Here is a 27,553-nt window from a genome sequence, read left to right as displayed (position 1 = left end):
ATTTTAGTTTACGTGCAGTCTGCATTAATCTGTACAATTGACCTAATCGAGCCTCATCACTTTCACCCCGATTTTGTTTGTTTTGTTTTTCTCCCGTTATTTTTAAATAATTTGTTAAATTGTGTACATACGTTTTTGTATTACTATTCCCTCCCCCCCTCCCCAATAAATTCTCCAGAATGGAACTCAATTCTCTTCTAATTCTTCTTGAAGCAGCAGAGTATTTGGAAAGAAGAGACAGAGGTATAACGAAACGTCACTGCATTACTTGTGACACAATAATAACTCTTTAAATATTTAATGCTGGTTTTGTTTACTTTCTCACTAGAAGCTGAACACGGTTACGCGACTGTTTTACGATACGACAGCGACCTTTGCAGAAAGAAAACATCTTCGCCAATTTTAAGGAAATCTCACAATAACAGGTAAATATATTTCTGACGTTATATTAATAGATAATAATTCTCAAGCGATGTTTATGTTACATGTGATCGCCATTTTTCCTTTGGGCTTGGCTGTGCATAAACATTGCCACGCGTACAGCATCAACTTTCCACAAACTCCCTTCAGCTTCATCATGTTCATGCATTTAATTAACCATGAACTTTTTTATTGTTATATTCAAGGACGACACGTCTAGCAGCAGCGTCGACACATTTTGAAGTTCTGTATATGGAAACATACATTTAAAGGCACTTGCTGATCTCTCTACACATTTTGGATGTGTCCTTTATCTACATGCATGCTCCATGATCTGAATTATGTGTGTCAAATAAGAGAGACATCCAAAATGTGTAGTGTAAGTGCAGACCCTCATGCCACTGCACATGCACATCCGCAATAACAACTCCTTTCTGCATGCTGATGATCAGCAGCCTCTTCACACCAATGCACATTTCATATCCAAAAGTCTCTAGTTTTGTGGGTGCAAAAGTAAATGTTAAAATCTGCAAAACATTTTTGATTGTGTCAGCAGTTTTGATGCAAATGAAATCGAAGTAGTCTTGTTTTGATCACTGTCTAGTTGGCATGATTGGCATGTTTAAGTGCTGAAGTGTGTTGCGTAGCTATCAACCAGATTATATGAACTGTAACATTTATTTATAGTGAGTGTAAATAAATACTGAGTTAGATTTGGATTAACCCTTTAATGCTTAAAATCCCGGAACTCATTCCACTTCCTGTACCTCATTCATTTTTTGGAGTCATGCCCACACCTCTTTAGTATCAACCGTTCTTTTCTGAATAGTGTAGCAAAAAAAACAAAAATGTTTAATATATAATATAAATACATCATTTATATACAGTGTATATAACACTCTCCGGCCACTTTATTAGGAACACCTGTACATCTACTTATTCATGCGATTATCTAATCAGCCAATCGTGTGGCAGCAGTGCAGTGTATAAAATCATGCAGATATGGGTCAGGAGCTTCAGTTAATGTTCACATCAACCATTTTTTTGTTTTTGGCACCATTCTGAGTAAATACTAGAGACTGTTGTGTGTGAAAATCCCAGAAATACTCAAACCAGCCCATCTGACACCAACAATCATGCCACGCTCCAAATCACTGAGATCACATTTTTCCCCATTCTGATGGTTGATGTGAACATTAACTGAAGCTCCTGACCCTTATCTGCATGATTTTATGCACTGCTGCCACATGATTGGCTGATTAGATAATCGTATGAATAAGTAGATGTACAGGTGTACCTAATCAATTATATATATTATAACTGTTTAATTACCAAAAATGTTTAGGGTCATTAGACCCGATATATGTTGCTTTTTCTCCCCTTCCTTAAATTATATTTTTATGATTATTTCATATCTATATAAGTTTACTATCACAGGATATTTATTTAGTTGTTTATTACAAGAAAAATGAGTTCTATATTCACACTAATGACTATTATATCACGTTGATTTTCTGAGTGACAGGTGGTGAATTATGAGTTTTCCATATGCGTGTACACATACATATTATACATGCTATTTCTTACTCAAATTACCGCTGATGTTTCAATGATTGATTTACATTTGACATTGTTATTTGATGAAGAAGCAACATTGAAGTAAACTATAGCAAGTGTAACACATGAACAGTAGGATATGACTATTGTCATACTGAAATGATGTTAATCGTGCGTCTATTTAGATTCAATAAGTGCCTGATAATATACACACAGTATGTGTAGCTTATGTGTATTATGTGTGTTATGTGGAGCTCAATATGTGTTTGACAGTCAGTTGCGTCTCATTAAATTTCACTGTGAAATTAATGAATCCTGTTCTAGATTTTTTGCATCATCTCCTTGATATATGAAAAATAAAATCATCGAAATATGTCAGAATAAATTCTATTCTATTATTTTCTAATTGTCTTGAAAATGTTTTGAAAATGTGACACTATCTGGGCATTTTGTAGATCCATTAGTGACAGATATACATGCCGGGTCACTAAAGACCAGAGTATATAATAATGTTTGGCAAAACACCCATGCATTTAAGGGTTAAGCTGATTAAGCTTTACTATTTATATTTTTCATTTCCTCTATTTGCATTCTGTACTGTATGCCATGAAAGCTACTCTTCATCCCTGTGAACAGTGATGATGTTCCAAACAGTGGGCACACAAAGAATACACTATTAGCAGTGCAATGTATGCATGTCACCAAAATCAGATTGAACTGAAATCAGAGTAAATTCCATTTTATGTTGTTTTTATATGTTGGCCAATACAATTCACTCCTGTTATCATCTGTTGTTCAATCTCTTGTTAATCTTATTTGCCAACTCAAGCATGTAAAATGAAATAAACTACAAAATAGTGGTGTGTTTTTTAAAATATTTTTCTCCCCAATTTGGAATGCCCAATTTCCACTACTTAGTAGGTCCTCGTGGTGGCGTGGTTACTCACCTCAATCCGTGTGGCGGAGGACGAATTTCAGTTGCCTCCACTTCTGAGACCGTCAATCCGCTCATCACGTGACTCGTTGTGCATGACACCGCAGAGACTCACAGCATGTGGAGGCTCATGCTGCTCTCCGCGATCCACGCACAACTTACCACACGCCCCACTGAGAGCGAGAACCACTAATCATGACCATGAGGAGGTTACCCCATGTGACTCTACCCTCCCTAGCAACCGGACCAATTTGGTTGCTTAGGAGACCTGGCTGGAGTCACTCAGCACATCCTGGATTCGAACTCGCGACTCCAGGGGTGATAGTCAGCGTCAATACTCGCTGAGCTACACAGGCCACCCTTGTGGTGTGTTTTTTAAATGAAAATTGTTCACAAATGATTCTCAAGATGTCTGGGTCAAGATAGGCCATGACTCTTTGTCAGACATCACCATAAAATCAGCCAATTGGTGTCTGTGTGTAATGTTTTAGAACAAACAGCACTTTAAATGCAGTTTAAAAGAGAAACATTTTTCTTCTGGTAAAAAAAATAAATATATTGTGCAATATGAGGGTCCTTTACTGCCTGCTGTAGATAATTGAAACCTAACTCAAACAGACTTAATGAAGCTATACATTACAATTGACCCTATAGTGGAAGTCAATAGTAACATTTCATTTGCTTGACTTAACAATAACTAAAGGAATTATACCCCCTTTTTAAACTAAACCATACCTGTCCCCTCACTAAATGTGGCATGCAAAATAAGTTGTCCAAAACCTTTTTAATCATGCATTCTAGTAAAATGAAAACAAATATGTACTGTAGACGAAGTGTTTTGTTCAGATGTTGCTATTTTACTTTTTAACTCTTATTGTTGACTTCATATACCGTAGGAGCATTACTGTGACACTTGCACACGTCATGGATAGTGTGCTTGCAGTAGTTTCATTGAGGTGTGGTTAAACACTTGCAGCTGGGTGTGGTGGTTAATAGACCCATGCCAGCTGCTGGAGAGCTTTGACCTCTCGGTCTGTTTTGCTGCATTGGCCTGTAATAGCCCCCTTTCTTTGCAGTGTCCCTTAACAGAAAGCCAAGCAGCAGGAAGCTAGTGGGCAGCCCTTCCTCCATATGTGCATTTAAATCAGTGGAAGTGGAGGAAATGTAGGGAATTTGTGAAATTGTCTTTTTTACCAAAGCACTTTAAATACTTTTTTGATTGGTTCAGAATTCACATTGCAGAAGCTTCTGCTGAAATCGGCCCCTTGTTTAATTTGAGCACAGCACAAAAATATAAACCAAAAGACTTTTGCATATTGGCATTTGTACATGAAGTGCTCAAGAGTTTGCTTGTGTACTTATAAGCTTTTTTGTTTTGGGGGCCCCTATTGACTTAAAGTCTTACTGAGCAGTTTTGTTGATGTGGATATAGTAATACTGTAGAGCTATAATGAGTAGGCCTGTTTTGTTCATGCTCTTTTTCCAACACCACAATCTGCTCTACCCACAGACACTAACAGTTTGCCTGTATTTTAAGTCAAGCTGATTTTTTCACAGAACAAAGTTTACATAATGTCTGAAATTAACCAGGGCTTGAGGCAAAAAATGCCACAGAAAGTGCCAAAAAAGTGACACCAAATTCAAAATGTGTTGACCAAAAAAAAAAAAAAAAAATGCCCCCATATGAATTTCTCTATTTTGAATCTATTTTGCAATATTCTATTCTAGACCTAAACACATTATCTCATGAATTGAGTTTGAGATTGAGAATTTATGTTAATGAACTTAGATGTATTAGAGAAAAAAGGTTAACACCAAGTATGTGCATAAGTATATAACCATATTATATGGTTAGATAAACTAAACGCCCCCAAAAAACGTAAAAATGCACCAGAAAATTAGGGATGCACCAATCTGATACCTGGATCGGTATTGGCTCCGATACTGAAGCTTTTAGGCGGATCGGATATCGGTCTGACGAGCCCGATCTAAATCCGATACTGTGTGTTAGTCATGTTCGTTACTGTGTTCGTCAAGCTCCAAAAATGACATAAAAGAACCATAAAAACACCTTTAAAGCAGTTCATATGACTCGTGCATTTTATTCAAAGACACTTGAAGACGTGCGATAGCTCTGTGAATCACAAAAGACTGTGTTTAATAAGTAAATATATAGTTTGCGCAGCGCCAGCGCGTTAGTGAATGGCGCTACTCTGTTGACACACACACACACTCGCGGATATTTTTAGCCTTCACAGCGGTGCGCAATATTTGAGCGTTACTCAAGAACAGCATCTCAGATGTAGATACTTAATAGTTCGGTTCACTTATAATATGCATTTAGAAAGGCAACGGAGGTGCATTTGACCAGAATTTGAATAAGAAGCGAATTAAACTACTGTGAACTTGCCTACAAACAGACATATTAAATATTAAAGAGTACCCCCAATTAGTTCCACACAATAATGTAAAGACATTCTAAACTGATTTTGCAAAAAAAATCAACACTGGTATCAGCTTGGGTTCTGTATCGGCCAATACTGAGATTTCAGATATTGGAATCGGATCGGAAGAGAGAAATTGGTATCGGTGCATCCCTACTGAAAATCAAATCTGTACATTTCTGACACTGGCAGATCTGTTTGGATTGTATTAGTGGTGAGATTGTCTTTCTCTTCATTGTGCCTCTGCCCTGATTTCCTCAAGATCATTTTAAATCTGCTGTGTATAATTGTTTGATGCTTTCACCTGAAGGCTGACTTGTACAAGTCGTCAAACCCATGACCGCTGACCACAACAAAACAAACCAGCATTCCACCATCACTGTGAAATTTCAGAGCTTTTTAGAAACAATGTTTGTGTTCATGATGTCACCGTATTGCAAAATCGCTTAATGCATCTCAATCAGCTAGTGCAGTAGTCAGGTTACTCTGAGCATCGCTTCTCCCTATGTTCCCTTTCTGGAATGTCGTCATCTCTTCTAAAGTCTCAAGTTGTTAGAAGACGACAGCAAGTTTAAATTTAGGATGCCAAACTAAGTTTTTAGAAGATTAAAACCACACTGCTGTGTATTTGCTTTCAAAATAGCACTGTACTTTTTAATATCTACAATGAAAATACACAGTAATGTCTTTAATACAGTAATGTTGTTGATTAATGCCAGCTGTGTTTTAACGAGGTCACCCATTATCGTGTCGCAGGTATTTCAGTCAACGGTGTCCATTGTTCAGTGGATCAGCACCCTTGTTAGTGCCTGAGTTCATGTTCACGATATTCTGATTCACGGCAGAGGGAACTGTAGGGAGCAAGATGAGACGCAGCTTCTTTTTCACCTGTCCACACACATCTTGGAAATCAGCGTCTTAATTTTGGAAGGCCTTTTCAAAAACCCAAATTTTGAGTGGTCTAAAACGCAGTTTACGTGTGGCCGAGAGGCCAGAACGCAGAGAAAACTCTTCCTTTTTTAGAAATATCATACTCGGGTGGATGGGGCCTCAGCTTGATGTGAAATATCTTTTAGTCGTTGGTTATTTTAACAAATACACATAAACAGAGTAGGATAAACATGGTATACATTTTTGTTTTTTATGCATTTACTACAATCCCCTTATTTTGTTTGTTAAGAGAGAATGTAATAACCCCATATATCATACACCCCAGCATTCATAGGACTAAAATAGCAATGCAATAGCATGCTGAGTTTCCTTTTTTGTCATTGAGTGCATGCCAGTAGAGTATGGACTAATAGCCTCTATATATCAATAAAAAGGATTATGTTTGCAGGACTCAGGAGAGACTAGGTGGAGAGACCAAAAGATGTATTTATTTATTTATTTATTTGCCACAAGTTAAAAATGCTAAAATGTTTTTACACAAAACTAGAATGAGTTTATAAACCCAAGACTAAAGTTTAACATTTCTCTTGCATTCATTTGTGCTGTCTGGTGCTGTTTGCAGTTGAGCTGCCTTAAAGATAGAAGTAGCCCTAACATAGTATGTCAGCAAGTCAAATTGCCGTCTGTCTTTGTTTTCAGGCCCATTAGATTTTTTTTTTTAATTCTTCTGACAACTGAGAATTTTTGTTTGTTCACAATCACAATGCATAACATATTGACCAAATATCAAACTGGAGTGAATATGGTGCTAAAAGACATTTGCAGCTCTGACGCTCCTTATGGATCACACTATATTACGTGAAGAACATTACCACTATAACTTTAATTTCCCATTTTGCTACGGCAGATCTCACTGTAATGTTTTAACATTTCTTTGTAACCAGGCCATTGTGGCCACATCTATCTTTTGATATATCTATAAAATTAGGTTCAATAGTTAAAATGACATGATTCTCAAAATGTAAAAAAAAATTAATAAAAATAAATAAATAAACATTTCATCAGATAGCATGAACTGCTGTGTGTTTTCTCATCTTTTCATTTCCATGTTGTCTATAGCTTCTCTTCCTCACTCTATCCCTTTGTTGATTTCTTGTTCAGGTCGTCACACAATGAGCTGGAAAAACACAGGTAAGACCTTGTTTGCTTGTTTACCATATCCAGTATGCTTTATTTAAAGCTGAACTTTCGGGGTTTGGGTATCTCAGCGAGTATTGACGTTGACTATCACCCCTGGAGTCGTGAGTTTGAATCCAGGGCGTGCTGAGTGACTCCAGCCAGGTCTCCTAAGCAACCAAATTGGCCCGGTTGCTAGGGAGGGTGGAGTCACATGGGGTAACCTCCTCGTGGTCACGATTGGAGGTTCTCGCTCTCAGTGGGGTGCGTGGTAAGTTGTGCGTTGATCGTGGAGAGTAGCATGAGCCTCCACATGCTGGTAGTCTTCACTGTGTCATGCACAACGAGTCATGTGATAAGATGCGCAGATTGACGGTCTCAGAAGCGGAGGCAACTGAGGCTTGTCCTCCGTCACCCGGATTGAGGTGAGTAACCATGCCACCATGACAACCTACTAAGTAGTGGGAATTGGGCATTCCAAATTGGGAGAAAAGGGAATAAAAAAACTTTCATCTAAGAAATTTGTTTTCAGGATGCACATTTATGTTTGTTAAATGCAATGTTGTATTTGTGGCATATGAGCTTTGCAGTGCTACATAGACGGAGCGTCCCAGACGTGGCAGTGAGTGCATAGGTTCAGCACAGAACCTATTTTTTTCACACCGCAGACACTGAATTTTGCCGAAAACATGTTGAAAAAGCACTATAAATCTTTTTAGGAGCACAAGTGTTTGCAATATGGAGCAACACAAAATAACTGAGTGAACTACTCAGCCGTTGTTTGAAAGAAAAAAATGACGCAAGTTTGACAGGCAGTAACAGGTAACAGTAAATTAGATTTTATGACAATCAAGCTTGTTTTAGTTTTTAATGACCCACTCCTGAGAACTATTTTATAACGTTTGGTTGGTATTAAGGGAAATTCCAGAATTTTCCAGAATATAAGTCATGCTTGTGTTGTTGTTTTTTTCATCCAAAAGGTCCTGTCACTTATAGTCCAAAGCAACTTATTTACTGTATATAATTTATGCGTAATTGATGTCAGCCGGGCAAACACACTGCGCACCAAAACACACATGCTTGTGCACAAACAGATCAAAATATCAGTCAGACGGTAGTAGCGTTTTTTTTATCTCCCCAATTTGGATATGCCCAATTCCCAATGTGCTCTAAGTCCGCATGGTGGTGTAGTGACTCGCCTCAATCCGGGTGGCGGAGGATGAATCTCAGTTGCCTCCACGTCTGAGATCGTCAATCCGTGCATCTTATCACGTGACTTGTTGAGCGCGTTATCACTGAGACGTAGCACGTGTGGAGGTTTCACGCTGTTCTCCACGGCATCCACACACAACTCACCACGTGCCCCACTGAGAGCAAGAACCACATTATAGCGACCACGAGGAGGTTACCCCATGTGACTCTACCCTCCCTAGCAACCGGGTCAATTTGGTTGCTTAGGAGAGCGGGCTGGAGTCACTCAGCACACCCTGGATTAGAACTCGCAACTCCAGGTGTGATAGTCAGCGTCTTTACTCGCTGAGCAACCCAGACCCTGGTAGTATTGTTTTTAAGTAGCCTATTTAGAGTATTTTTTCTGTACAAAGTGGACAGAATATTTTGTCCACTATAACATTATTGGGCCTCATTCATGAAACACGGGCAGAACGAATTTTTGTGTAAATTGTTCGTAAAGCCATTCAGATGTAAATTTTCTGATTCACAAATATTTTCGTATTTTCAAAAACTTTTGTACGAACAAAATTTACACCTGCTCCCGAACACGTGTAAATCGTGCGTAAGACATGCGCACATGTTGTGTTCTTTCAGGCAAACTGACATGACTACATTTTGATAGAACTAAAATTAAATAAGTAATGAAAAATAGCTAATAATTAAATTAGTGAAATTAACCTTAAAAAATAACATAAACTTTTATTTAGAAACGTTTCTTAGCTGCTGGCATTTATTTTTAACATGGCATGAAAGGTTCTTGGAAAGACGCAGTTTGCATTTGATTTACTCGAGGAAAAAAAAATTCATGCCCTCTGACTTGACTGGCTGTTTTTTATATTTGATATGAGCTCGGCATAACGTATGGTCAATGGTATAATACTGTAAATAAACACATTGCGGGCAGGTGCATACACAATACAACACTGTCGTTTAGCTTGCAAATCTGTAAAATCTTAAGTCAATTTCAGTCAAAGACCTTCTTCAGGCATTCTATCAATTTCTATAAAGATTTTTCCTGTTGCAAGGAAAAAATCACTGTTACCATTATGATTTACACGAGAAGTTTTGCCAATGACGCTGGCGATGCGCTCAACTGAACCAGAGAAGATTAATGGTGGTGGACGTTTTCCTGCCGGCGTGAACTGAATTTTTTTTTTACACTAAAGCTTCATTTCAAACCATTTTTATTGACCTCTTGGACCATTTAATTGACAAAAGAACCTCCGATGACAGCAGAAGTATACGATGACTGTAAGTTCATCACTTTCTTTTTAGAACGAACTTGCGAGTGTTTGCTAAATGAATATTTTACGATGTGAATGCATTCCATTTGAACAAATAAAATAAAAAAAAATAACTTGTATTACTGTTCGCATAGATGTTAAAAGCTTCCTATTCTCATTTACTAGCAAGTCTGAAGCTTTCCTTATATGGCGTTTCTATGGGTGTGGATTATGATAATTGTGAGTGAACGTGCACACGCCCCCTGTTCACGAATGTTTGGAATTCACTTACAAACACGTTTTACTAACAAATCTGGTGAGTACGAAGCGTTTGTGAACCCGGCGGAAAGTTTTTGGGAAGGTCCATTTTACGTCCAGATTACTCCGAATTTACTCATATATTTACGAAAGTTTCATGAATGAGGCCCATTGTGTTAACAAACAGGATAAGTCTGAGGTCGCTGTGACACGCAACTCTTCACATCCCCACAAAATGTTGTTTCATCACCCCTAGTAAAAACATTCAGTAAGTGAACAGGGCAATTAAATCACGGGCATATTTTGTTTTTCTGCATTCCATATCGGATCGCGGCCGGTTGACCGTGTTACCTTTCAAAGTATACTCTATTGACCGTGACGGAATACGAACGCGTTCGACGATGCGCACAGACCCTTGGTCGTGAGTCCACGCAGACTGTTTTGATTATGAAATTTGTGTCACACGTACTGTGCGGAGAATTGATATAGAATTTAATTTAAAGGGGTCATGTCATGAGGAATCAAATGATCCTTGATATTTTGACATATAAGAGGTCTTTCTTCTATAAAAACATACTGTGAATTTCAGAACTCAAAACTTAACCCCCAATGCAATAAAAGCATTTATCGAAACCAAGCTGCCAAAATGCCTCGTTCTCTACTTCCATAATATTGAGATGTCACAAAGGGTACTAATTAATTCATGACCGCCTACAGCAACAACATCAACGCCTACTTTACATCATCGCACCCTTGGCCCCGCCCACTGGGGGCACAGTTCGTTCTCAGAGAGAGAGAGCAGGATATAGGCCTAGTGTGGCGTAACTATTCCTGAACACCACCCATCTGCGCTATTTTTAATTGTTGGTGTATGTAAACACGCACTAGACGGACGTCTTTGACAGTTTTGATGCATTTCCAGCGATGTGCATTTCAGTGCAGTATGATACTGGAAACTGGATGTGTGCCTGTTCATTGTTCTTTAGACTATGTGTGTGCATCATGTGGATATGTCATCAGCGTATTTCAGCGTGGATTGCATGTTTTGTCAGCTTGTATCACTGTGATTGCTTGTGAACCAGTCATAAAACGATTCAACTTTGCTAAGGAATTGTTATTGATGGATGGTGAAGTTAAAACACTTGGACCAGATCAAAAACATAAGTAAACAGTTCCATTCATGAATATTTTAAATGACTGTTTGATAGTTTATGGTGTTTAAACACCATTTACACGGGGCACATCGCAACGGCTTGAGGCTCTCGATACTGGGCGCGTCAACACGAACTTTCTAAACCCTTTATATGTGTTGTTGGCAGTAATAGCGCCAGCGTGTGCATTACAAAATGGAATGGGATATCTGTTTAAAGTCGGCGCGATGCGCCGCAACTGACACTTCCATGGTAGACAGCGTCATTGATTATAATGGGTTCTATTGCTTTTGACGTGACTCTCGCGTCTGGTGTAGACGGGACGTGTGTTAACAGTTGTGCTTGAGATGAAGTTTTATATATTCAGATGCAATGTGTTGGATGCACATTATCTGTAAACCCTGACATTTTGATTTATAAGTGTTGTTGTCTTGCGGAGTTGTTAAAATTCACTTCCGATTGAATTTCAAATATGGCTGTATTTGAGGGGCTGCACGATGTTAGCCAATCAGAACAGTGGGCGTTTTCGTTGCCGTTTAAAGTTGGAGCTGAGGCCAAAACTGAGCATTTCAGTGATCAAATGATCATATATTATTAAATTATGACTGTTTTAATGCAAAAAAATCTTTACTAACATTATCAGTGGACCTCAGGAAAGATAATAAAACTATTTAAAAAAAAGAGAGCATTTCATGACCCCTTTACTGTTATACATCAGTTCTCAAAAGTTTTATATATTGACTCTTTATTTTATTTGGCCAACAATTTATTACATGTTGGACATGTATTATGTTTACGACCAAAAGTTATTACATATAGGGTCTCTATTACATTTTGGGGCCTGTATCACATTTTACACATTATTGCATTTGTGCCCTCTATAAAATGTCAAACCTTTTTGTGCTAATGTGTGCAAGAGGTGGAGCGTGTTTGCATGAGATTTGTGTCCCATGTGCTGGTATCTTGGACTTTGCCAGTCACATGCCTATGTTTGAGGGATTGATTACTGCCACTTGGTAAAAAAATATGTTCAGTCACGTCCTTCCACATATCAGAGCTTCTGCTTCTGTTGAAACATTCACAGTACTAGGTAGAGTACCAGGGAAGACAATAAAACCATACAGGCATGTATATTAAATGTTTTTGAAGGGGCTTAAACTTTAATAGAAACACAAAGGAGATTGACCTTCCACTGCCATTGTAGTGCAACTTCCATGTAGTTGATTTCTTCTGTGATTAGAGACAAAGTGATGAATGTGATTTACAATTCCCCCGTAGCAAAACAGATTGTGTCGCTTCAGAAGACATGGATTACTTTTATGCTGCCTTTATGTCCTTTTTGGAGCTCAAAAGTTTGGGCCATATTGACTTTCATTGTATGGTTAAATTAACCTCATGTGCAAACTTTTTTGCACATATTTACCTAGCGGTGCAGAAATTACAAAGTATAAGATAATACATGTAGAATATGTCAAAAGCAAGTAAGATAATGAGACTTAAGAGAAAATTAGACTAAACTTGGTCATTGGTCCACAGTCAGAACTGGTCATAAACTGCCTGGGACTCAATTCTAAATTGATTGCTGTACCCCATAACATAAATCAAAACATAACCATTTAATTTAGCAGTTTTCATAGCAAAACTGTAATCTATGAAGCCCAGATTGCAATCTTAATTTTCTCTGTCATGCCTGCAAGGCTTCAAACCTTTTGGCATTAGAATACCAATACCCTGGATCACTCTCAAGTTCAATATACTAATTCCGAGTATTACTCCACTCCCCCAACCTGTCTTTTTTTTTGTTTTGTTTTGCTGCAGACGTGCCAAACTGCGACTGTACCTGGAGGAGTTGAAACAGCTTGTGCCTTTGGGTCCTGATAGCAACCGTCACACCACACTGAGCCTGCTCAAACGTGCCAAAATGCACATCAAGGTACAAAAAAGTCAGCAACTTTATGCCAATATCTCTGTTTGCACAGCAGCTAAGAGGTTAGAGCAGCTTAGAGCAGTTACGGTCAGAGAGACAGTTAATCAGGATCTGTCTACAGCAGTGTTTCTCAACTGGTGGGTTGCAACATTAAATTGCAAGAAACAGCAAGGAAAGAACAATGCCAGGGTTCTTTCTCCATTCCAATTTTCCACGGCTCAATTTCGGAGCATTCAAGACAAATGTAATTATATCCAACTCGCGTTTGGCACTTTAAATGTGCTAAATATGCTTCTCTTCTGAAACCGTGATGCGATTAAAACCTGGTTTTTCGTGCAAGTGTGGCGTGAGCCATCACGGAATCACTTGCACCAATGATGTGGGCTGCGTTCCACTTCACTTTAAACATACACTCGCTAACTTTCCTAAACACTTCCTCTCAGGGGAATCCTTGCTGCCATTTTGGAAGTCCGTTCCACTTTGTTAAGTGGCTGAGGGAAATTTCTTCTGACAGACCCTCAACCTCTCAATTTTGACTGAGTGAGAGACCCTACACATATGTATGCTTCAGGCAGCCCCATCTCCCAGAATGCAACTCGATTGTGACATCGTAGCAGATCGCTCTTAACCGAGAACCCCTTTATCAAGGGGGAGCATTCAAGGTTAGTGGTGGTACGCAGCGGTACACTGGTGAAGAGATCAGAGGCCATTCCTTTTGAATGGATGTTAATAGACTAATAAACTGCTTTTGTGAGGGAACAGCTCATCACTCTGTCCGCTAATCTTCAATGTGTTTCACACTAAATATTCTTTTTTACTGTATTATAAGAGGAGTGTAACGGGTTTCAGAATGGGCAAGGAGGAGGCGGGAACCGGCAGAACAGTCAACATAACTTTAATGACATAAATCATCTTAAACAAACATAAACACACATACACATACACACAGCGGCCACGTGTGCCTCTCTCTCTCTCTAACCCGGCTCGTCTTTATACCCCTCCCGGCTGATTAGGACAATTCAGCGCTGGGCGTGCATCCTCACGGCCCGGCCACGCCCTCCTCCTCGTCACACTCCTTCACCGCCCAATTCAGGCCGGGGAAACCTCTGGCTTGACATACTCCCCTCCCTTCCTGGAGGGGAGGTGTTGCCCTTCCATCCGTCTTTCTGCCGGCAGTTCTTCCTCACCTCTTTGGAGCCCTGGGAGAGATGAGGGGAGGGAGAGGGGAGAGGGAAAGAGCGAGGGGGAGAGACAGTGAGAGAGGAGAGAGAGAGAGAAAACCTCGCTCGCCGGTCCCCGGACATGCCGTCGCCTGGACCTCAGCCACTCCTCCGCCCTCTGGTGGACGGTAGAGAGTCCTCCAACCCCTGGCAGATGATAACAGCTCCTCCGCTTCCTGGTGGACCGCAGCGGTTCCTCCGACTCCCGGCGGACAGCCGCGGCTACTCCGCTTCCCGGCAGACGGCAGTGGTGAGGACTCCACGACAGCGCCTCCTTCCCGGGTTTCGGCACCAGTGTAATGGGATTCAGGATGGACAAGGAGGAGGCGGGAACTGGCAGAACAGTCAACATAACTTTATTGACATAAATAAACATAAACACACAGACACACACATACAGTGGCCATGTGTGTCTCTCTCTCTCTCTCTCTCTCTCTCTCTAACTGGCACCTCCGGCTCGTCTTTATCCCCCTCCCAGCTGATTAGGACAATTCAGCGCCGGGCTTGCATCCTCACGGCCCGGCCACGCCCTCCTCCTCGTCACAAGGAGTCAAGGACAATTTTATGACAGGTAGGTGTGAGTTTATGGCTCTCCCCATTCATTTGTATGGTATCCACAAATGGTGATTTACTGTCGTAACATGCTAGTAGACCATTACGCTCTCTCTCCTATAGTAGAGATGCGATGTTGGCGTCTCAGTATAAAAGAATCTCTGCTTAACCTACCCCCATCCCTAACAATTCTAGTGTATGAAGGAAGGGAAAGCTGTTTACAGCTGTGAGTGAAATTAGGTCAATTAAACCATTTAAAAGAGTTATATTGAGATTTAACTGCATAATACTTGCAGCTACCTTAAGCTGACTGTTTTTTACTCAATCATAGCCTATGTGTTCATTGTAATGTTACCATTTTTATTTGTGTAAATTTAGCAGATTTTGTGTGGATTATATTGCAGTAGAATTACTACACTGCAATAATCAGGTAAAGGATTTCTCATTTGTTATTAGAGTCAAACATCTAACAGCCTTTTGAGGCAATAGGTCGAGTAAACAATAAATCTATCTAACAATTAATTCTAATAAAAAGTTTTTTATTCTTAACAGAAAATATTTATATATAAACTGCTGAGATTACAGATAAACTTTACCTGAATCTAGGATTGCGTCAGTCTCAAAAGATGTCTTCTAAGGTGCAAACATTGCATGGTAACCAAACTGCCCAAAAAGCCTCTGGACTTCCCAAAACCTCTAGGTGTTCATCCAAGTGAACTCTTCCAAGCAAAAATTACAGATGCCTCACTTATTTTCTGAATCTACTCTGTCTACTAACCCAGCTACACTAGATGACTCCCCTAAGGTGAATACAGCAGCCTGTCAGCACCGAAGGTGTCTAACCAGCGTAGCCCATGCACCCAATCCTGCCCCTACTGCATCATCTCCGCCTCTCTCCTTTTCCTCCCTTGTGTACTCGCTCTAGCAGAATTCGACATCACCTTCGGGCGATACACGGAAATCATTTGTTCTGTGTTTCCCCACAGGTATTGTGAATTGAAAGACTGTTTATTTTTTAATTAGCTGAACTTTCCCTTTCCTGTGGTGGCACTCATTTCTACACCTACCTCCGCCAAATGCATGGAGAGAGTGGCTCAATAGAACCAATATCCGAATTGGGGAGCCCTCGATGTAGATCTTCACAACAGAATCTTCTTGGGATGCCGTAGAATCTCACATGCAGTCTATAGATCAGTGGAACACCAAACCGCTTCAAGTCCATTAATCAGCCCTACCATTCCTAATTGCCCCAATGACCTAAATTCAGTCAAACTGACAAACTATGTCCCATGCTTGAGGGATGATCTTTCTTTGAATTTAGCAATCCAGGATTCCAGGGGTCGGGTGGTTCGCTTCACATCAAGCAGGCAAGTCTGTAATAATTTAAATGAATGTGGTTGCCCTAGGCACTGCTGCCGTTTCTTGCAAACATGTAATTTCTGCAGAGGCATGCATGCTCGCACTATTTTCCCTGGTATGAAAAAATGCTCCAAATAAAGATTTTAAAAAGTACCTCTTCACTCCTGTCAATATCTCTGCCTTGGCTAAAGAACTGGTGAACTATCCTGACACACAATTCACCCATTATCTACTATCTGGACTGAAACAGTTTTAATCCAGGTCTAGAGAGTTTACCCACCACAAACCTGATACGCAATAACTTGCAATCCGCACTTGCTGAACCAGAGGTAGTTGATCACCTCTTAAATAAAGAAGTTAAATCAGGTTTTATGATCGGGCCCTTTGAGGTTCCCCCATTCATCGTCTTCTGCATTAGTCCTATCGGGGTAGCCACCAGAAAGTTCACAGAAAAAAAGCGCATCATCAATCTCTCTGCCTCCCATGAATGCCCTCACCCGAGCATCAATAGCTTGATCCCTATTGACAAATTTTCACTCCATTACCACAATTTCGAGCATGCTATCCAAATGATCAAAAATGTAGGCAGAGGGGCTTTCAAAAGTAGTCACAACTTCTGAATTTAAAATGATGCCCATCCACCCTGATTTTTGGCACCTATTTGGTGTGCGCTGGCTCGACAAATATTATTTAGTGGTCCATCTAACCTTTGGCAGCCACAACATTTTTTACATGTTATCAGAATCTCTGCACTGGATTTTGTCAAACAATTACTCAGTTCCATACCTTGTCCACCTGCTTGATGATGTCCTCATTGTTTCGCCACACAATGCACCTCCAGCTGCTCACCTATGCATCATCTAGAAAGTCTTCTCTGATTTACTAGTCTCCATCTCTAAAGAGAAAACCATGAGTCCTTTGACATCCATTGCGTTTTTGGGCATCCATCTTGATGCAAACAAATTCAAATTACTTGCCTAAAGAAAAAAAAAATAGATAGAAGGTTGGAAGTTATTGAGATAATCCTGTCTAGTCAGAGTTGCACTAAGCGTGATCCTTTCTCTCCTCGGTCATCTAAATTTTGCCATACGCATAATTCCACAAAGTCACCCCTTCATATCGCACCTCCTTTTACTAGCATCATCTGTAATATCACTAAATGAATAAATAACTATGACCCCCCAATGTTGCACAGACTTTCAGCTGTAGTCAGCACTTCTCAGTCAATGGAATGGACTCTCCTTCTTTTACGACTACTGTGTCTCACATCCCAATGACATCAAATTGTTTACAGATGCTGCCCCATCCGTCAGATTTGGAGGATACTACCAAGGCCGCTGGTTCTCCTTCACCTGGCCCCCCCGAGCTTTCCAGTTTACCACAATCTGTAGCATCATCCACTCTGTTCGAATTATATTCTCTGGTAATAGCAGCCTTTCTATGGGGGAAAGAATGGACGACAAAAAGCATTCTAGTCCATCACGATAATCAAGGCACCATCCAGTATATTTACAATGGCCATTCTCACTGCCCTGAATTAATGCCTTTTTTAAGGTGACTGGTTTGGATCTCAGCCTGTGATCAGTTCATCATTAAATCCGAGCATATCCGAGGTTCAAAAAATAAAATAGCTGTCTCCCTCTCTCAATTTTGTTTTCAAAAAATTATTATGCTAATTTACAGGTTCATAATTTTATTTTGGGAGTCTACTAGAATAGGTTTACATGCTTTAATAATCAGAAAACACATAATTTTTCTCATACTGTACATTTCTTTTCTCCTCTCTTCATCATCTGGCTTAAACGCTATGATTTACCTCCTGTCTCTTTAAAGCCCCCCTTTCCGAAATGTCCAGTCTGCTCTGATTGGTCAGCTGGCCTAGTCTGTTGTGATTGGCCAACCGCGTAGAGCGTGTGTCGGAAATGTAACGCCCCTTACCATAACCGAGTTTCAGCTCCCGAGTTTTCCTGGGCATCTCTGTAAACTCTACTGTAACTATGGTAACAGTGGCGTCGGTTTTTGCCGTACCAGTTCGAACCCGAGTCCAATAATGAATGAAATAATGAAAGTTTGGAGGAACAAGTTGATCGACCCGAACCACCTTCGCAAGCATGATTTGAGCAGGACGTTTCACAGTGGTAAGTTTTAATTTTGGTGCTTTCTTACAAGAACACTGTTGAATATTGTGAACCTAACAAAGCTTCAAGTAAAAGACACGTAGTGCATCTAAGTTAGTCATCTTTTGCTGGAATGGGTGAAGCCGAACTTCTGTCGCCAGAGATATGAACGGAGAACAACGGCTTACTCCCAATTACAATATGGACCAAAACGATAACGTTATATAGCAAGAAAGCTGAGCACTAGCGTGGATTGCAGATGTAAAATGAAGGTTTGTAAAAATAAGTCCATCTCCACACTTGATCACTATTCATGATAGTAAGAACAACAAACAATCTGCATAATTCTACACAATTGTAGGTAAAAGTGGGCCCGCAACTGATAAGCAAAACTCTTTCAACACAATAACATTAGCTGTTAGGTTAGCAGAGTCCTACAGCTGTGCACTGGGTGTACACCGTAACTACAACACAAACTCTGCATTTGAACTCTCAGTAGCGGATAAATCCACAAATAATCAAGCATACTTACAGGTTGTGATCCTGAAGCACCAGATTGTCCCAATAAAGTGGGAACTGCACCATCTTTCAGGAGTAACCGTCTTGACAATCCGGCATTGGTTGTGGTTGTACTGCTGAGGAATAGTGGTAAAAATACATTTGAACCACTGATTCTTCAATTCATCTGCCTTTGGAAGTCAAACATAGAGGTCTTGCTTTCGCAGTGAAGAAAACAGCGTCTTCTCGACATGCTGACCCTACCGTGGCACTGCCTCCACAGGTGCTTGGTCTATTATCTATGCCACTTCTGCCTCGCTTACCTAATAAAGCTTGAAGAATATAAGATAAATGTTACATTAAATACAGGTTATGTTTTTTACTGTGTTGGGTCACCACTTGATGTCCAATGTAAAATGAAGCAAAAGGAAAACCAGTTGAAAACCACAGGAAGTACAGGAAGTGAATCACTCTACATGTTGCAACTTCGTTGACCTATGTTTCCTGACAACAGAGATGATAATTTACCTCCCCTAAAAATTATTACATTTTATATTAATTTTATTTTTTTTCTCCATTCCCCATCTATGCATCCTTAAGAGTGAAAATTCAAGGTCACTCACATAAATCATTGCATCAAATGATGAAGCACATTAGCATGTCTGGTTTACATTCAAGTGTGTGACAAAGGCAAGACAGTTTCTGCTCTTGACATAATGGCAAAACAATACTGATCCATGTCCAGCCTTATTATTTATCTCTGCCACATGAAAATGGGTGTAAGCCTCAGTGGAGTGGACAGTGTTCAACGAACTGTCACTACAGGTGTGTGAAACGCAGACAAGAAAGACAACCCAGTACCATGGCACTGTTAACCCTTAGTTTCTGTCTTGTTTGTTACACAATATCTCAGCTCAGTCGGCCTGGTTTCCTGTCATGCAGCATTGGTTTGTCTTTATTGCTCAGCCATAAATTTGCTTACCTTACTTTAGCCCATGTTCAAAGATTGTGGACTTCTTGCACTGTGCATTCTCAAACTGATTGGTACATGAACATGTCATACATTGTGGTGTCTCTGTGCTCTGTGGTTTGATCATTGGAAACATGTGCTCTACAGAAGCTTGAGGAACAGGACAGGAAGGCTGTAAATGTGAAAGAACAGCTGCAGAGAGAACATCGCTACCTCAAACGGCGCCTGGAGCAGCTTTCTGTACAGGGCTTAGAACGCATTCGCACTGACAGCATGGGCTCCACTATCTCCACTGACTCTGAGCAAGGTACAGAACAGACACAATTATTTTTGTGTTCAATGATGCATTCACCATTTTTACTTGTTATGCTATTCAAACCTTTAGGTGACTATACACTTGTAGCAATTACTGTTAACATGCAAAAAGCCTGTTTACTAACTTCTGACATGGTTAATATCCTGCCATACTTATCATGTGAGTGGATTTACTTAAATTGCACACAAAAAAGACTGCTTGGTTTGACCACACAGCTCCAATTAATATATAATTTAAAAAAACACAACTGCAAGTGGGCCACTTCTCCTGTAGCTTACATAAACAAATATGTCAAACAGATGGTAATCTGTAATGATATCCTGGATTGGTATTTAGCCTGTTTAAAAAATATGGACCAATCGCTTTGTTCACAATGCACCCAATTCCAAATCCCAATTAATAAAAAATAAAAAATCTTTTCTTCACTGTCATTTTGCAAGTGATGAAATCAGATCTGTCTGACAGTGAGCTCGTTTACATGTTTACATAAACACCAGAAAGCTGTTTATTGTGTGAAAGTTGCTTAAGATTCAACAGCAGCATTCACATTTACATGCATTGTTTTATAGGCTTTCTCTTTACTCCTGTTTACATGCGGCTCAGTCAGTAAACAGCTTTCTACACAGCATGTTATTTCCCCTCAACACTGATGAAGATATCGAACATGGCGTCAGAAGACGACTTTATCTTCAGATATTTTGTTGTTGCTGTTTTTGTTTCCTTACTTTCCACCACAACCTTCAGTGGAATTGCGCTGCAATAGTGGGGTTTCCCTCTTACATCATACTTCGGGATTCCCCCAGCATACTTGAGTGCATATACCTGGAAGTAAAGGACAGTAGACATTATTTTAAATTGTTGAATGACAATTGGCAGGGTTGGGCTGTAATAGAATACATGTAATGGAGTTACACATTCAGAATAGAAAAATGAAGTAACTGCATTCATCCCTTGTTACGTTTTTAAGCACCTGTATTCAGAATACAGTTACCTTATAAACTTTTGTTTATTAATATTTATATCTCACATTTAAAAAAAACATAGTTCTGACATACACCTCAAGATGCAAATTGGACACATCATTAGTGATGTAACCTGGGGTCAACTTGTGTTTCGGGACTTCAATCATCAGACACACTCCCCCAGGTGACCCAACTGGGGGTGATCATACCCCAGCTTGTGTCTAAGAAGCTTTTAGAAGCTAGTCTAAGAAGATCTAGCCCTCCAACTGCGACTGCGGCATTTGCCCACCAAGCCCACACACTTGGCCCTCTTCCTCTCATATGCCTCTTCAATACGGTCTTCACAGGGGACAGTCAGCTCCAGCGGGACCACCTGCCTTGTTATTTCAGACATCAGGACCACGTCTGGCCTGAGGGTGATCACTGCGATTGTATCTGAGCTGTCTCCCTAGGTCGACCAGAAGCTGCCAGTCTCCTGCTGTGGCAAGAAGCCCATCTGCAGTTCTTGGCTGTGCTAGGGGTTTCTCTCCCTTCCTGATGAAGGTGATGCTCTTCTTCGCCTGGGGGTTCTGCATACTACTTGAGATCCCTACGTAGATGGCATCAGCTAATGCCCTCAGGGCATGGTCATGATGCCAGCGATAGTGCCCCTCTCCCAGGGCCTTTGGGCAGCAGCTCAATATGTGCTCCAGGGGTCTCTTTTTGTGGCTTAGTGGGCATTCTGGTGTTTCTGCCAAGCCCCAGCAGAAGAGGTTTGACGGGCTTGGAAGGACATCATAGACTGACAGGATCAAGATTCTGTATAAAAAAAAAACAAACAAATAGAAAACAATAATTAAAAACAAAACAAAGGGAAATAAAAGAATTAAAAGCACCCAAAAATAAAAGAGTGTCAGTAATAAAAGAATAAATAGGCCTAAATATGGAAATATGCAAGCAAGCCTAGTTAAAATCATTCATATACTACATGGTTGTAATATGACCTCACTATTTTGTTTAATTTCTGAAAGTGGCATCCAGTTATCATCTCGGACATGAACATAGTTAATTTGCATTTCTTATATAATTTTGTGTCAAATTGAATTAATATTTATCAGTCCAGTCATATAATGGGTTAAGAAGAAGATTGAAATATTAAAAATAGTTCTGCTCCAACACAATGGTCTCTAGTGTGTTTGTGTGTAGATTTTGGACACAGGGGGCGTGGCTAATTCAACGGCTTGTCTGGTGGAAGTTTCAGAACTGCTAAAATCGTTTACAGCACCTTTAAGTGCATGTAAATGCAGTCAGTGTTGTTCAAATCTGGTATTTCTACATTGGGTGTCATAGTAATGACTTAAGTGTCAGCACAATGCTAAAAGACCTTCTTCAACAACTGTAGAATTACAGCAGTGTTTTTTGTCTGATCACAGATGTGGACGTTGACATAGAGGGGATGGAGTTCACACCAGGCGAGGGTGATAGCGTGGACAGTGTTAGCGATGGTGAGGACCACTTCAGCCTGCAGAGCAGCTCCAGCGACGGAGGTCTCCATTTACATTCCCAGAGACTACAGGCTCACATCTGCTAGGTTGTGCCAGACCACAACTTCCGACATGCCCATCAGCCCTCAGCTGGCAGGAAGCACCTGGCTGAGCCTCCTCATGTGATTTCCACTCATCAGAAAACTCTTTCCTCTCCCAACCCTTTAAATCAGCCCTACAAGAAGACACAGACTAGCAGTCTGTGGTTTTGGTGGGAACATATGTAGTGTGGTAATGCAGTTTTGACTTGTCTGTTCAGTTGTGTATTTATGTACTATAAAACTGAGAAACAGAGGCTCTGTTCCAAAACCTAAGAAGCTGCCTTGATGTCTGCTGGACAGTTTACATGGGCAGCTATGTAGTGAGGCAGCAACCTAAATGAAATGGAACATTTTAGGTGACTGAATTGAAACACTCTTTCTAGGCAGAAACCGTTAACGCTCACGACACACAAAAAGCAGTTTTCATGTGAAGTGTAGATGTCATAGGTGTCTTTTAACACTTTTTGCCATTGCTGATTTTGTCCCCACCGCTTCATGAAATAGCTTGCGTCAGGTATGTATCTAATAATCTAATCTAAGTCTTCACTGGAGTTTATAGTTTTTAGTGTTTTGCTGTGTTTGCATCGATTGTCCAAAGTAGCAAAATGTTCAATGCTTGGCAATGTTCTCTTTTGCACACTCGCACTCTTCTTCTCTGTCGCTCATCTGCTGCCCGCTCTCCGATCCAGATAAATAACAAAACCAAATACAAACCACAACAACGACAAAAAACATATTATGGGATTCAATTAAACGCTGAACCCCTTGAATCCAAAACCTAAAGCTTAGACCAACAAGTCATGGCTTCACATCAGGAGTGAGCGAATGATGCCTACAGATGCTGTCTTGGCAGGCAACTCACTAGGTGTTGGAATAGAGCTTGCATGTTAGTTAAAATAATAGAGAGAGAAATGATGCGTGTACTTTTGTATGAATTTGAGGGGGGAAAAATTCATTTACAGTATTTTGCATAATGGGTTTGAACAAGATCTGTCTGTTGTGCACATCCCACATACTCATATATTTTTCTTCTTTCAGTAGTAAATGATGTAGCATAAACATGGAAAGCTGTGGCTTTCTCATGCATTGATAATTTTGGACCAAGGCTTGGAAGATGAGTAGGCCAATTCATTAATCTCCTCTCACCTGCTCCTTCTGAACTAAAAAATACAACATACTTTTAACTATACAGCACATTTATCACATTCATTTGCTTAGCTTGTATCTGTGTGAGGCCAGCACTCAAACTGACATGTCAAAACTGTACGTGTAAAGGTGTATGGGTGGAAAAAGCTCTTTGTTGAGGTGTTGGTACCATCCTAGAATTACATTCATTTCTACAGTGTATTGTTCCCTTCTTTATGTTCAATGTAGATGACATCACCATCATTCTTTAAGGTCTAATGCAGTATATTTGCAATACAGTGTGCAATATTTAGTATAAAAAAGAGGGTTCTTAGAGTTGGGTACTCCAACATCCACAGACAGACCCAGTCTGCACAGCAGGTTTGACCAAAAAAGTGAGAGAGAAAAAAAGACTGAATTGTAGTATATTTTCTAAAGTAACATTTGTATTTTATTTTCCTAAATGTTCCTTAGTTGAAAGACAAAAAAAAGAAGAGTATATGAAAATTATAAAAAGTAAGGCCAGGCTTGGTTCTTACGACAATTTGGGCTTTTGTCCCTTAGATTTCCCACTGTCATGCCGTGCCTTGGTGACTTGCCATGTCCATGTTCCTCTCGTTTCCTTGACACATCGCTCCAACCCTGCTCAAATAAACTGCCAGTCTCCATCCTCAGGCCTTAGAATAGACTCTTCCTCATGCTTTTGGCAAAAAGTAATGAGGAATAGGCGTGTTGTAACTATCAGTTAGTCACCTTTGACTACAATTAAAAGCTCTTGTCTCTTCATTCTCTGAAAACCTGCTTTCCTTTCTGTGTGCCAGGCAACATCAGCTTCTCCTTTAAAAACATCATCTAATCAACTCTGACCTTACGCCTGAAATGTGTTTTGTAATTCAGAAAGCGAAGTGAAGACTTTAGGAGAAGAGCATCGAAATCAATAATTAATGGCAGCTCAAGACCCCCAATGGTAGTTCCTGTTCTAGTGTTAAATCATAGTATGGATTCCTATGCCAGTAGGAGCAAAAATGCAGCAATTTGAATATGATTTTTGTTGTTTGTTTTTCAAAGGGGTGGATGTAAAGCAGCCCTGTTTCAAAACTATGGGGCATTTGTAACCAACATTTTTGTGAAAGTGAATATAACATTGATTTTACCTCTCCACTTCAATATTGAAAGGAGGGAGCAAATATGTTTTTTTCATGTCTTTTTCTTTTACTTTAATGAAAGCTACATTGTTCAGGAAGAGTTTACATTTATGTCATGGGTATGCCTGACTGTTCGTAGCAAAACATATTATTCAGTGTGTTCCATTATATTGAACAAGTGGCTTGCAAATTAATACCAACAAAAAAACCTCTTGCACAGAACCTCCCATTGACATGGTTTAGTTGGAAGTTTAGAGAATTGGACTTGTGGGTTACGTATGAGATTTTATGAAATCTCTGAGATTTTAGCTTTCAAATTACATGCTACATAATTTTGCATGTGAAGTCGTGAAATTTAGCTAAAGATCAGTTATGCAATAGCAATGTGATGAAAAAAATATACTTTATGACAGTGCTATTCAGTTGCAGCATGGTTTTGGAGGAAAGCTTTAAAACACTAAACTGAGTACGTCAACTGACTGGAACTATAATTATGTGAATCTTAGATCCATCTTCCATCACTCCAAAGAGAGAGAGAAAGAGAGAGTTTTATCCACTAGGAAAACACAAATGATGATGTTGTTGGTCTAGAAAGATGGAGCCTTCAACAAAAGCACATGGGCTTCTGAAACAGATCAGATCAGAGTGACAAATAAAAAATGTAGCTATAAAAAACAAATCCTCTTACCCTTGGTATACATGTAATGGCACTAAAAGAAAGAACTTCAATAAAACGTTTCCTGCCGTATAAGTGACATTTTATTTTTCTAAGTAACCCCTTCTCATTTTAGGAGACATCAGGTGTAATTTCAGATTTATATCTTTATATGAATAGCCTATAGATTTGTAAGTCATATTTTCTGTGCACCATGCTTATTCCCCTGCTTTTATTTGTTAAGTGTTAATGCAGCATTTTGTTGACAGGTCAGAGATTTTGGCATGGATCACACAATCCATACATGTTGTTATGAGAGAAACTTGTTAATGTTAGCGTTGAAAGGAGGAGCTTGTGACATACTGTGCTTCACTGAAGGAGGGTTCTGTGCCTGTGAACAGATTTCCTTTTAGAAAATTAGTAATATGCATTCATATATAATATTATAAAGGTCGCCCCCCCCACCCAACCCATTTGTGTGTACACAATTACATGGTGCTGGCTATGTTTTGAGCCCACACTTTGAGGTATAATGTATTCTTGTATTGTAATACAAATGATTAAAATGTTTTATACACATTGGTCCGAGTCATTTTTTTACCCTCATTTTCTTTTTTTGGACTTTCTTTCTTCTGCAGAACACAAATGAAGATTTTTAGAAGAATATTTCAGCTCTGTAGGTCCATACAATGCAAGTGAATGGTGACCAGAACTTTGAAGCTCCAAAAAGCACATAAAGGCAGCATAAAAGTAATCCATAAGACTCCAGTGGTTTAATCCATGTCTTCAGAAGTGATATGATAGGTGTGTATGAGAAACATCAATATTTAAGTATATTTTTTATTTTATATATAAATCTCCACTTTCAAACAGCCCTCCACTCTCCTAAGAGTTCTACTTTTGTTTCTGGTGATTCACATTCTTCATGCATATCGCCCCCTAATGGACAAGGTGGAGAATTTATAGTAACAGCTTAAATATCGATCTGTTTCTCACCCACACTTACCATATCACTTCTGAAGGCATGGATTAAACCACTGGAGTCTTATGGATTACTTTTATGCTGCCTTTATGTGCTTTTTGAGCTTCAAAGTTCTGGTCACCATTCACTTGCATTATATGGACCTACAGCCAAGTTTTTCAAAACTGGGAGGCGTGGAGATTGATGATCATTTCACCAAGTAAAATCAAAAGATACACAAATACAACAAAAATCTATTGTGAAGATGAATGAAAATTATTGACATAATGGACCATAGTCCTGCATAATAGACCATAGCTCTATAGTGTTATAATATTGTTAATGTCGAAAAATGTATAGCTGTTAATCACGCATCATTGTTTAACGCATTGGCGGAATGAGTCTGTCAGACTGAATTACAGGTTATTGATCATCATTGGTGAATTGCTCCAACACCTGAAATATGATACATTTTGATAATATTACACTAGAGGACAATATCTGAAATAACTTCAAAAATGTGGCCAGAATGTACCTGCTGTTTTATATTTAGATATTTATATACAGCTCTGGAAAAAACTAAGAGACCACTGCAAAATGATCAGTTTCTCTGGATTTACTATTTATAGGTATGTGTTTGAGTAAATGAACATTTGTGTTTTATTCTATAAAGTACTGACAACATTTCTCCCAAATTTCAAATAAAAATATTGTCATTTAGAGCATTTATTTGCAGAAAATGACAACTGGTCAAAATAACAAAAAAGATGCAATGTTTTCAGACCTCGAATAATGCAATGAAAACAAGTTTATATTCATTTTTAAACATCACAATACTAATGTTTTAACTTAGAGTTCAGAAATCAATATTTGCTGGAATAACTCTGATTTTCAA

General features: G+C 39.5%; 1 protein-coding gene and 1 long non-coding RNA gene across 4 annotated transcripts; one reads left to right on the top strand and one right to left on the bottom strand.

Annotated features, from left to right (window-relative positions):
• Window positions 1-26,276, top strand: mxd4 (MAX dimerization protein 4). Of its 2 annotated transcripts, XM_051705087.1 has the most exons (6): window positions 1-243; window positions 329-425; window positions 7,408-7,437; window positions 13,106-13,220; window positions 20,078-20,237; window positions 22,621-26,276. In XM_051705087.1, the coding sequence occupies exons 1-6, from the start codon at window positions 180-182 to the stop codon at window positions 22,776-22,778; spliced, it is 624 nt and encodes a 207-aa protein (XP_051561047.1). In that variant the 5' UTR covers window positions 1-179; the 3' UTR covers window positions 22,779-26,276. The 2 variants fall into 2 exon arrangements, with proteins under 2 accessions (XP_051561047.1, XP_051561048.1); XM_051705088.1 differs by lacking the exon at window positions 7,408-7,437.
• On the bottom strand, window positions 13,243-20,067 carry LOC127445210 (uncharacterized). 2 transcript variants are annotated; one of them, XR_007897948.1, is made up of 4 exons: window positions 19,943-20,067; window positions 18,995-19,292; window positions 17,132-17,322; window positions 13,243-14,767 (listed from the first exon to the last, which is right to left on the bottom strand). It is a non-coding gene; the product is annotated as an uncharacterized LOC127445210 (long non-coding RNA). The 2 variants fall into 2 exon arrangements; XR_007897947.1 differs by lacking the exon at window positions 19,943-20,067 and having other exon boundaries at window positions 18,995-19,906.
• Window positions 26,277-27,553: the final 1,277 nt, after the last annotated feature.

The sequence above is a fragment of the Myxocyprinus asiaticus genome, chromosome 8 (genome assembly GCF_019703515.2).
Source record: "Myxocyprinus asiaticus isolate MX2 ecotype Aquarium Trade chromosome 8, UBuf_Myxa_2, whole genome shotgun sequence".
Taxonomy (NCBI): Eukaryota; Metazoa; Chordata; class Actinopteri; order Cypriniformes; family Catostomidae; genus Myxocyprinus; species Myxocyprinus asiaticus.
Note: the sequence above shows the minus strand (reverse complement) of the source record. Positions and strands in the feature narration are given on the sequence as shown.

Bases quoted from the DNA above. Each gene is read 5' to 3' on its own strand.
- mxd4 (XM_051705087.1), top strand. From the start codon at position 180: ATGGAACTCAATTCTCTTCTAATTCTTCTTGAAGCAGCAGAGTATTTG. The intron at 426-7,407 runs GTAAATATATTT...TTTCTTGTTCAG, and splicing joins AGGAAATCTCACAATAACAG to GTCGTCACACAATGAGCTGG. The intron at 20,238-22,620 runs GTACAGAACAGA...GTCTGATCACAG, and splicing joins CTCCACTGACTCTGAGCAAG to ATGTGGACGTTGACATAGAG.